Source organism: Rhinolophus sinicus, linkage group LG02 (assembly GCF_036562045.2).
Source record: "Rhinolophus sinicus isolate RSC01 linkage group LG02, ASM3656204v1, whole genome shotgun sequence".
Classification (NCBI taxonomy): domain Eukaryota; kingdom Metazoa; phylum Chordata; class Mammalia; order Chiroptera; family Rhinolophidae; genus Rhinolophus; species Rhinolophus sinicus.
In genome coordinates this window covers 166,955,504-166,968,161 of record NC_133752.1, presented here as the reverse complement: position 1 = coordinate 166,968,161, position 12,658 = coordinate 166,955,504, and the positions used below count along the sequence as shown (strand labels likewise).

Below are 12,658 nucleotides of genomic sequence, written 5' to 3'. Positions count from 1 at the left end.
GTGGTAGAGACAGAGACAATAGGTCATACTTTGGATATATTTTGAAGGCAGACCTAACAGATTTTGCTAATGGGTAGCATGTGAGGTATGAAAGAGAGGTATCATGTATGACTCCCTGGTTTGGGCCTGAGTGATTGGAAGAAAGACGGATGAGAAGGAGCAGGTTTTGTTATCGGAAATGAAGCATTTTGTTTTAGACATGATAAGTTTTAAATGCATATTAGGAATCCAACTAGAGCCTCAAGTATCTGTGTGATATATGAGTCTGGAATTCCAAGGAGTGGTTTGAGTTCTTCAGAGATGATGAATTTAGTAACGTGATAAACAATTTCCATTCATCTGGTTAGAATCACGAGTCTTTTGTGTAAGATAGGATTTGAATATATGCATGATTACCCTCCTACTTTAATTTCCATAAATGAAGTTAGAGAAATACGAAATCAAAATCTATGTAACATGATACACAAGAGCTCAGCTTTCTGATATTTAGCCATGTGCAATGTAAGAACAAACCCATAGTTTATTAGCCTAGTACTTCTTCTTTCTGTGCCCTTCTCTCTCCCTTGAAGACAAAAGAGCTAAGGATGATTAAATCCAGCTTTGTTAGAAAATCACACCTTAGCAACTGAGATAATGCTAAATCTATATATACGCCAGGCCTGACTTCAGATATTACTGGGAAGGAAATGTAGTTTTAAAATGGGAGATGGGAAATTCAGAGAAAACAAGGGTTTCAGGATTTCCATGACATATCAGGCTCAGATAGAAAAGCCAAGAGAATATTTTAAAACTTGGACTGAAATGAAATGAAAATGAAACAATGTAGTTTTCTTGGAACAACAAATCTCAGAGAGGGACCCCAGAGAGAGATCTCAGAGGTGTTACCACTGTATGATATCTCTTTCACATGCCTCTAAAAACGTTTTGTTGTTGACATTTAACAAGGGATAATTTTGTGAAAGAGGAATCACAAAACCACAGTGAATACAAAGAAAATATTTTAATAAAATATTTAATTCAGTGTTTTCCCTATGGGGACTTTTAAGAAGAAGTGAGACGTTGAAGGAAATAACTGTCATTGTTAGGAATCCAGTCCTAAAATGAGACAGGAATATTCTTAGCTTTTCTCCGAAGCTCTTGGCCCAGTTCTGCCAACAGGCTGCCATGAGGAGGACCAGGAAGTCTTTGGTAGTCATTGTGAAGGATCAAGTGAAAGACCAGAATCACTTAGAAGCGTATGTCGTTAAGCATATTTTGCCTCAGACTTTTTACCAGGTGCAGTATTGTGAAAAAGGAAAAGGCAACATACTGGCCGAAATAAAAAAGATGTGAAAAACACAATTTTGGTTCTCTCCCCACCCCAATACAATTTGTATTTTCAGAGTGAACGATAGAAACAGAGAGATCTGTGGTTTCATCCACTAAGAATTGCAAACCGTACCATTCCTTGGCCAACTTTTGTATTCAAGGTCTATTACTCTTAACGTAACTCTTGTGTTTCAAATTGAGATAAATGAGAGCATACTATTTCCTACCGGAACTTAAGTGTATCACTGCAAATATTTGCATGTGTGAAACAATCATGAGCCGTGAATCCTCCACTTTGTGTGTTACTGTTTTATTGATACAGAAAGTGCTGTTGTTTGGATATGAATATCATTTAGTGCATTAAGATGTAGAAGGGACAAATGATTATGTTCCAGCTCTGGTACAGTCCAATAGCGTCTTGCATAAAGCATCAACACGTGATAGAAGACTTTCTTGGGCTGTCTTGCTGTCATGATTCCGATGTATTTTGATTTCCTTCTGGAGTCATAAATTGCACCTTTGGCACAATGAGGGATGAGTTGTTCCTTCGAATAGAGTTGTTCCTCCGCATGGAATTATTTCTTCTCATGGAATTGCGCTTCCTCAAGGAATTTTGATGGGACAGTTCACTCTTCTGGAGGGTCTGAATAAGGATGGAAGGCTTCTCATCCAGCTCTCGTGCACTGCACCTCGGAGCAGCTACTTTAACAGTGTTTCCAAATTTGGAGTAATCCACAGAATACACTCCTTCCTCCTCAGTTACAATAGACACAAAGCGATGGCCCCATTGGATCTCCTCAGCGATGTAGGACGTTCTTGCTTGTGTGGTAATGCCAGTAGTTTCAACAACACCTTCCAGAATCACTATGACCTCCAGGTCCTGATTGCAAAGGTCAGTTGCTGAGATATCATACAAGGGGCTGCGCTTGTCAATCACATGGCAGATGATTAAAGGGGCCACCAGAAAAATGTTGTTACTCTCAATTGGGTTATCCACAGGAATGTCCATTTGGTGAATAGGCACCACCTCCCCTTCAGGTGTAGTTGTTTTCTTGACCACCTGGATGCGCACTGAGGCACTGATGATCATGCTTTTCCTTAGGTCACCTACTCGGAACATGAAGCACAGCTTGCCATTTCGGACGGCAATCACAGCATGGCGGCTGAAAATCAAAGTTTCTGCCCTTCTGTGAGCCTGAGCTGTTTTCATGAAAATGCAGCCCAACATGACTGCATTGATGATCAAACCCACGATGTTCTGGAGAATTAAAACTGTGATGGCCAGAGGGCATTCCTCTGTCATCATTCTCCCTCCAAATCCAATTGTCACTTGAACCTCAATGGAGAAGAGAAAAGCAGAGGCAAAAGACCTGGAAGAAATAATATCACAAAACAATGCCATCAGATCAAATTTTGAATAATGAAGTAACATGATAAGCTAATTTTTTTTCCAATGCCAAAACCATTATTTTTCTTGGATAAAATATCCAAGCTGAATTTGTAATTTTCTCCCTCCAAAGGTGATTACCTGCCTTGGGAAAGAGTAACTAACTTAACTTGTCACCTGCCTAATTCTCTCTCTTCTACATCCATCTACCTCCAAACTTCTGGGATATGATACTATTAATGTTTTCTAGATCATGAAATGCTGAGCCTGCTTGTGTGAAATCTTTAAAATAATAAATATACATATTTATGCTTATAGGCATTTTTATTTTGTGAAGTAATTTACTTTCACAAAGGCATTATTTATTGAATGCCTCTGTTTAAAAGTGATTTGAGTAATATGGAAGGTACTGAGTAATGAATAAACTCATTATTATTCACAAACTTTAACTCATATTCATTAGCTAACACTTAATGTGTACCTTAGATAGAGAAAGCACAATACTAAAAAGTGATACAGAACACATCATTCAGAAATACTAGTATTTTTAATAAAAAAAATGTTTTTCCACTTGGAAAGAAAAATGTTATTTATTGTCTCATTTTTATCTGTAAGTGATCTAGAGAATGCTGACGCTATTCAAGGAAGATTTTGAGTCAGAGATACGTAAATGACTGTGTCGAGATCATGTAATCAATCAGAACTTGAATCATCTCAATTCTGGCCTCGTGCTCTGAAAGGGGCAACAGTAAAGGCTCAATAAGTGTCAGGATTTTCTTGGGAAGCTTTTCCAAATTGAGCATTTCTTCCATATCTCAGTGAGTAAATACTGATGTGGTAAGTTCAAGGTGGGCCTGGGTAAGATATTTGAAAAGCTCTCAAGTGACTCTGAGAATTTATCCCCCTGGTTGAGAAGCACAACTGGTTATTCTTATCATTAATTTATTCACTTACTACACATCTAATACTGCTGTGGCTTCTTAATGGAAATGACATTAGTCTTGTGTTTGCCACCAGCCCCACTTTAGAACTTCTTTAATTTTATGGAAGATAAGCTATCGATCAAAGTACTATCTATTACTGCCACACACAATGAGTGAGCAAAATGTTTAAACATGTGAATACTGAGTACACACACTGCACTTTGGTGAGACATGAGGAGGAGTGAGCAAGCATACACAGATGATTCTTTTGATTAGTTTTTAAGTGGAATGTGAAAATTGCCTTTTTCACCCCTTTTGTTGCTAAAAAGATTCATGGAAAACCACAACAATTGCTTTTTGCACTAATTACACAAAATACATCATTTGATCCAAAAACACTGCAAAGAATAATAATGGACCCCAGAAGAGTGGCATGGACACAACACTGATTTCTAACAATGTATATACACTTCAGGGAGCAGTCTAATGATGATTATCCCCAACTATTTGGTTTTAATTGCTTGAGAGACTATACATGGGCCACACTATGTATATTGTTTATTTTATGAAATAAACATTATATGGTACAAGGCCCAACATTTTAGGGACATCTGTCATACTGAAAAACCTCAAGAGATGAAAGTGTTTAGCTGCTAATTTGTTCTACTACAGAGGAAGTTAGCCTGAATAATAGAGAAAATATGTTGGTTTATTTTCTGACTCATGTTAGAGAGTCACCCACATGAAAGGGAAAATGATCCATCCTAAAATGAGAATGGCAAAATGTTATTTGTACATACGAGTGAGTATGCATCACAATAAGTTGTTTCCAATTTTGATGATATGGTGGGACATTGAACTTAGGAAAGGAAATACAAAGAATTAGAAATATTATTAGTCATCCTTTAAACCCCCTTTGAGAAAGAAAAGAGATTTTTTTCTTTCTATAATTTTGGTGAAAAAAAAAAAGTGTTATGTATGGTTTGTTATGATTAAACTGAATGTTGACATTAAAGTATAAATAGTACCATAACATTAAAATAAAACCAGTAAGATTTTAACCTTTAAAGATGTCAAATAATTTTTTTAGATAAAATGTGCAATTTAAAATGTTAAAATTGGAGCTTGGTTTTCAGATAAAGGTTGAACAGCAATGGGAACTCTGATGGGAGTAGGATTCATAAGTGAAAAATCATTCAAAGGAATGCTGCAGAGAAAAGGACCCAGGACAGGTCACTGGGTCCCTCAGCAGCAGAGAAGCAAAAAGCCCAAAATGTAGAAGAGGAACTAAAACACACAAACTCCTTTAAAAGAATATACTGGAAGATGGCAGAGTAGGTAAACATTGTGTTTTCTTCTTCCCATAACCACATCAAAATTACAACTAAATTACAGAACAACCATCATTGAGAATCCAGCTGAAGTCTAGCTGAATCTAGCTGAAGTCTAGCTGAACCAAAGTCGTACAACTAAGTACATACAGAAGAAGCCACTTCCAGACTGGTAAGAGGCGTGGAGTGACTGGTAAGAGGGGCAGAGGTACGGAATGGGTTGGTCCCACACCCGTGTGTGGTGGTTAAAAATCAGGAAAAATATCATGGCTGTGGAGGTCCCCGCCTGAAGAGTGAGGTGTCCCAGCCCCACACACCAGGTTCCCCAGACCAGAGTTCCAATGCTGGGGAGAGAAGTGCCATAATTTCTGGCAATGAAAACCACAGTGTAAATTGTGGCTGAATGAGAGGGGGTGTGGCTATAGTCACAGGAGCTCCTCTTAAAGGACCCATGCACAGACTTACTTGCTGATGAACTCACTCACTCTGAGCTCCAACACTGGGATAATAAGTCAAAAGGTGCCAGGGACATATGGGGAGGAACTAAGTTGTCTAGCTTCAGGACGAGGGCTGGAGGAGAAGTTTTCACTCAGAAAAGAAGTGATGGCAGAGGCCATAGTTCCTTTGTTGAGCCCTCCCCCTACCCAGCCTGCACATGCAGGCAGCCACCTTATCTGACTAGCCATCAACCTAGCTGACACCATTGGCCCAACCTTGGTGATTACCCAAGACACCACCCCCACCCAAGCAGCTTCCAGTGGCTTTTCCATACAAAAAGACTATCTTGGCTTATGCTGTGGGCTTTCCTAAGATCTCTCAAAGATTCACAAAACCCAAACAAGCAGCGCCTGGCTTCAGTATGGCGTGTACCTCTTGCCAAGCAGCCCCAAGCCTAGCACTAGAGACAGCTGGCCTCAGTTTGTAGCTTAGCCTCTCCCAGGCACCTCCAAGGCCAGCACAAGTGGTAATCATCTGCAGATTACTCTGTAGCTCATACCAAGTGGCCCTGGGAAGAGCACACGAAGCAACTGATCCTGGCCTGCAACAGAGCCCCTCCCAAGAGGCCTCAGAACTAACACACCTGGTAGCCAGCTTAATACCACACCAGAGTACCACCTGACCACCTCCACAAATAACACACCCAAAGGGCAGATACGGCAGGAACCAGAGCCCCACTAAAGCAAATCCTGCACAGCAACTCCTCCACAGTAGTCAGAGCCAGTCCTCACAACAAATCAGCCTGAGGGTCAAACCCTTCCACTGATATGCCAACAATAATCAAGGCTCAACTACAACAGGGGGCACACACAACTCACACAAGGGACCCACCTAGAGCACCTGGCTCAGGTGAACAGGGAGACTGTGCCACTGGGACATTTACCACCAAAGGCCACCAAGAGACATAGCAGCTCTACCTACTACATAGAAACAAACACAGGGAGGTCGCCAAGATAAGGAGACAAAGAAACATGCCCCAAATGAAAGAACAGAACAAAGATTCAGGAAAAGAACTAAACAAAACGGAGACAAGTAATCTACCAGATGCAGAGTTCCAAACACTGGTTGTAAGGATGCTCAATGATCTCAGGGAGAACTGCAACACAGAGATAGGAAAAATAAAAATGGAGATAGAAAAATAGAAAAGAACCAGTCAGGAATAAAGATTACAGTAATGGAAATTAAGAATACATTAAGGATGGCCAGATGGCTCAGTTGGTTAGAGCACGAGCTCTAAACAACAGGGTGGCTGGTTCGATTCCCACAGGAGCCAGTGAGCTGCACCCTTCACAATGAGATTGAAGACAATGAGCTGCCGCTGAGTGGCTGTAGGGGTGGCCTGATGGCTCAGTTCTTTAGAGCGCGAGTTTCTCAACAACAAGGTTGTCAGTTCAATACCTGCATGGGATGGTGGGCTGTACCCCCTGCAACTAAGATTGAAAATGGCAACTTGCCATATGACCCAGCAATCCCTCTCCTGGGTATCTACCCAAAAAATCTGAAAACATTTATACATAAAGACACGTGTGCTCCAATGTTCATTGCAGCTTTGTTTACGGTGGCCAAGACATGGAAACAACAAAAATGTCCTTCGATAAATGAATGGATAAAGAAGTTGTGGTATATATACACAATGGAATACTATTCGGCAGTAAGAAAAGATGATATAGGAACATTTGTGACAACATGGATGGATCTTGAGAGTGTAATGCTGAGCGAAATAAGTCAGACAGAAAAAGCAAAGAACCATGTGATTTCACTGATATGTGGTATATAAACCCAAAACAACAAAAGAACAAGACAAACAAATGAGAAACAGAAACTCATAGACACAGACAATAGTTTAGTGGTTACCAGAGGGTAAGGGGGGTGGGGGGTGGGAGAAGAGGGTAAGGGGGATCAAATATATGGTGATGGAAGGGGAACTGACTCTGGGTGGTGAACACACAATGGGATTTATAGATGATGTAATACAGAATTGTACACCTGCAATCTATGTAATTTTACTAACAATTGTCACCCCAATAAATTTTAAAAATAAATTAAAAAAGAAAATGACAACTGGACTTGGAGCTGAGCTGTGCCCTCCACAACTAGACTGATGGACAATGAACTAAAGGACAATGTCTTGGAGTTGACAGGCCCTGGAGAAACACACTGTTCCCCTATATTCCCCAATAAAAATGTTTTAAAAAGTATATTAGAGGGAATCAACAATATATTAGATGAAGCAGGATTGAATCAGCGATTTGGAAGATAAAGTACCAGGAAACACTCAATCAAAATAGCAAACAGAATAGCAAATAGAAAAAAAAGAATACCCCCACCCCAAATGAGGAGTTTAAGGGGCCTCTGGGATAACATCAAGCACACCAACATTTGCATCACAGGGGTACCAAAAGGAGGAGAGAGGGAGCAAGGAATTGAAAACCTATTTGAAGAAATGATGGAAAACTTCCTTAACCTGGTGAAGGAAATCGATATTAGGTTGGAGCAAAAGTAATTGTGGTTTAAAAGGTTAAAAAAAATAAAAGGCAAAAACCGCAATTACTTTTGCACCAACATAATATAAGAGCCCAGGAAGTGCAATCCCAAACAAGATGAACCCAAAGAGGCCTACACCAGGACACACCATGATTAAAATGCTAAAGATTAAAGACAAAGAGAGAATCTTAAAATCAGTAAGAGAAAAACAGTTATCTACAAGGGAACCCCCATAAGGCTGTCAGCTGATTTCTCAACAGAAACTTTACAAGCCAGAAGGGATTGGCATGAAATATTCGAAGTGATGAAAGGACCTACAACCAAGATTACTCTATTTGAAGAAACCCAGAACACTAATTCAAAAAGACACATGCATACGTATGTTCATTGCAGCATTACTTACAATAGCCAAGATATGGAAGCAACCTGAGTGTCCATCAATAGCTGAATGGATAAAGAAGTGGTACACATATATAATTGAACATTACTCATCCATATAAAAGAATGAAATCTTGCCATCTGCAATAACATGGATGGATGTAGAGGGTGTTATGCTAACTGAAATAAGAGAAAGAGAAATACCATATGATTTCACTTATATGTGGAATCCAAAGAACAAAATACACAAATAAAACAGAAAGACTCATAGATACAGAGAACATTTTGATGGGTGCCAGATGGGAGAGGGTTTGGGGGAAGGGGTGAAAAAGGTGAAGGGATTAAGAAGTACAAATTGGTAATTACAAAATAGTCATGGGGATGTAAATTACAGCATAGAGAATATAGTCAATTATAGTGTGATAACTGTGTGGTGTCCGTGAATACTAGATTTATCGTGGTGACCACTTTGTAAGTTATATAAATGTCTAATCACTATGTTGTACAGCTGAAACTAATATAATTGTGTATGTCAACTGTAATTGAAACATAAGAAATAATTTTAAAATATGCTGAAAAAAATAAAATGCTAAAATTGTCATGCTGATAAAATCAACTTTGTCTCATTGTATTTGTGACACCATTTCTCATACTGAGCTTAATGTTCACACCAGTAAGAATGCATCAGGGGAATGACCATGCTTCAGAAAACATCTTGTTGAAAATGAGAAAGAACACTAAAACGGCTTTTAATAACCAGCACACTCTATAGATTTGTCTTTTAAAAAGTCATTGAATGGATATCACTTTTGATGACATATCTTTAATAAATTGCTTACTGACTTCTTTTTTTCACAGGAAAACTCAATATATTTGCCTTATAAATAAAATCTCTCCTTTATTTTCAAGGTTTATCACTTTTGTTTCTTTTATCTCTTTTATGAGCGTCTACTGCATGTTTACTAAAAATTTATCTTAATATGAAAATGATTCACCAATATCAGTATCAATAAATTTCTTAAAGACCAACAGATAATGTTATTTGACCTACAAACATATGTTAAATGAAGTATTTTAATTGTTTCTTTTATATCTGATTGCACTGGTGATCTATAGCTTTCACTTTTTTTTTTTTTTTTTTTTTTTTTTAGATAAAAGTTTGTGACAAGTTTAAGAAAGAAAATATCTACTCAATGGTAAAGGCAATGGATCAATTCAATATAGTTTTCTTTCCTGGAAATCCAAGCTGAAATCTGTGGCATATGATACCCGCTTTTGATATACTGGCGTTGCAGATACTTAGAGACAGATTCATAGTCTGGGTTTCTGTTTCCTGCAGTGATATGCTGGTTTTTTATGATATGCTGGTTTCATAAGATTTCAGGGTCAGTAAGGTCGCATTTGTTACAGATTCCTGGGAGAATGGTGCTAGTTCAAGTTGTTTTGCTTGATGGATGCATTATGTGAATTTGGAATGTCACTTAGAAACTGTCCTGGAAAAGTTTCTAATATTATTACTATTATTTAGCTTCAGAGTGAACATTTTTGCAATTGATCTAAATGATGTCTTTCCATTTTCCAACAACAACAAAAAAAGAAAGAAATCACCCCAACCAAATGTTCTTTGGTCATGTGAAAATATAAGAGAAGAATCACTGAGATCAAATTCAATTTACTTATCTTTGAAATACTTATAAAAGAAGGAAAATTTAGGCAATCTAAAAACTGTCTCTAAAAAGCTTTATAACCTATTAATACTTTTGAAGAAAACCACAACATTAAGCTACTTCTGCATAATGTCTTCCATTAACAATTTGGACCAATTTCCATTAAAAATTAATTTTTGTCTAGTTCTGAATCTTAGCATAACTTTCAGTCACAGAATCCAATGCAAGTAATCAGCTATTTATGATAATCTTGATAAACAGGGGCTTGTATTTATTTTTTTCCATTTTTAGTGGATTTTTAATCTAGGATAGCTCTCTACCCATTATTTACAGTGTTTTCCCATTATTTCTGAAACATGTCATGGGTAAGAGAAGTCATGAAAAAATATTACTAGCATTTGCACAGTATTTTTTGCTGATCAGAGATATTTACTTGTGAAAACTGGAATTATGGAGAGCAGCTTTTTCACACTGAAAAACTACATGTGTGGTTTTGGGGGGTTTTTTGCCCTTTTTTTTTTCCCCTCAGTATGTCACTCTCTGGAACTCTTTGAGCCACAGCTATTTTTTGTCTTCCTTTTTTTTTTCTTTTCTTTTCTTTTTCCTTTTTTAATAACGGGTATACTGTTTCCAAGGCTAGCCCCAGGGATTGAAAGTTCACATTTTCATAGACACCTCATCCATAAAGCTGCATCAAAAAAGATTTTTTTAAATGTGTTAGATTAGTTCTTCTGCATTTTTGTTTCTGAAGGCACTAAAGCAAACACTTTATTTTACTTTCAACAAGAAAATAACAATTTAGTTTTTTTTCCAAATTGTTTTCAACCCCTGCTTCATCCCACTGCATTCTTACCTGACATTAGTCACACACACAGTAGACTCCACGCCACTTTTCTCCATGTAAGCATAGATGTCCCCATGGGCAAAAGCCACCAGCCACCACATGATGGCGAAGAGCAGCCAGCTACAGAGGAACGACATGGTAAAGATGACCAGCGTGTGGCGCCATTTCAGGTCCACCAAGGTAGTAAAGATGTCCTGAAGGAATCGGCCTTGCTCACGGATGTTCTTGTGCGCCAGGTTGCAGGCCCCGCTCTTGGCTATGAAGCGGGCTTTAGGGAGGCGGTCTCGGATGCGCGGTTTGCGCAGGTTCTCTGCCGCGATGCGCGCCAGCACATACTCCTCTGGGATGATGCTCTTTCTGGCCAACATCGTCCTGTCACCATAGCCAGACTATCCACCTGTCTCTCACCTGCCTCTCCTTCTCCGGAGACCCGTCCTCCTGCGCGAGGGAAACGAAGATTAAAAATTCCACCCCACCCTCCCCTGTCCCCACCCCAGGCCCACATTTCCTCACTTCTTCAGTCCTTGCATTCAGGGGTTTTGTCTATATATTCGAGGTAACATGCAAAGCTAAAGGTAGGATTTTATTAATCTAAATAGGAACTTAATTTGTGCTTGAGTTCTGAGATCCCGGAGAAAATTGTGGGTCTGAATTAGAATGGTTTCAGTTGAACTTATCATTTTGAACACATGGTTATAGCCTTAGTTAAGCAAAACCAGGAGGCTTCTTGTAAACAGCAGAGTCAATGACAGTTCTCCGAGATTAACTGCGTCTGTAGATTAGTGCAAGGATACAAATCGCGGCGTGTATCATGAAAAGTAAGGCCATCTGGGTATCGCGATCTACGTACTAAAGTATTTATGATAACAGCAATATAAAAAGGGGGAAAGTTTTTCCTTCGTTATTTTTAGAAGTAGGCAAAGAAAAGGCCGTGGCCTCTTGCACAATATAAACAACATTTAGTGTAATTTGGCAAAATTAGCGATGTGCTATGTAACGTGAAAAATATGAATAAATATTCTAAATTTTAAAGAAGTATGAGTTGCATTTAAAAATGTTTCCCATTGGAACTCATATTATAAATTGCAAACTTCTTTGCTACGAAGGGATCAAACATACAAGCTGCACGGAAAACCCTGAAAGTAGCCAGCGGGCTGTAGATAGAGTTAAAAGAGTGTGCCCCGACAAGTCGGTCCACCCTGCAAACCTCCGTTGTGTTTTGCATTTTAAATCATTTGCGAGGATGCGGACAGCCCTCCCTCTGCGCACGCCAAGCAGCGTTGAAACTTACAGACTCGGCGCAGCGGGTGCGGCCCCTGCACCTCCTGGCACACGCCGGCGGACCGCAGGCAGGTCTCCGGCTCTCCCATCCCTGCCCGCGGGAGCCGGGATCGCGAATGTCGGAGGGACAGATCCGGGGGCCGCTTGTCCTAGGGGGAAGAGTTAAAATAATAAAAGGTGCAATTGAATCTGAACGCGGAGAGGGCTGGAAGAAGGGGGACGGGGTAGATTTTCCCCTCCCCCTGCTCAGCTCTACTCCCTAGGCCTTTGCAGTGGGCGGAGGAGGGGCTGGGGGAGAGGAGCTTAGAGGCGATGCTCCACAAATCAGCCTCCCAGTTCGGGCTTTGACGCGTGCCAGACCTCTGAGGCCGCCGAAATTGCCACGGTGGGGGCGGGACAAGAGGTGGGTGGTGGGGGGCGCGTCCCGGGGTGGTAGGGAACTGGCCAGAGGGAGGGGCGACGGGGGGAGGGCGGGACCTGTAAAACCAGCTCTTTTCCAGTAGCTGTGACCCCACTGCCTCCAGAATGACACGCTCCTCTTTAAAAGGCTCCCTGCT

The 12,658-nt window shown here is 39.9% G+C and overlaps 1 protein-coding gene across 1 annotated transcript; it reads right to left on the bottom strand.

Moving 5' to 3' along the window:
- Positions 1-996: 996 nt before the first annotated feature.
- KCNJ8 (potassium inwardly rectifying channel subfamily J member 8) lies at positions 997-12,450 on the bottom strand. Its single transcript, XM_019738117.2, has 3 exons — positions 12,112-12,450; positions 10,830-11,258; positions 997-2,678 (listed from the first exon to the last, which is right to left on the bottom strand). Exons 2-3 carry the CDS (start codon positions 11,186-11,188, stop codon positions 1,778-1,780), a joined length of 1,260 nt encoding a protein of 419 aa, XP_019593676.1. The 5' UTR covers positions 11,189-11,258; positions 12,112-12,450; the 3' UTR covers positions 997-1,777.
- Between the last annotated feature and the right edge of the window lie 208 nt (positions 12,451-12,658).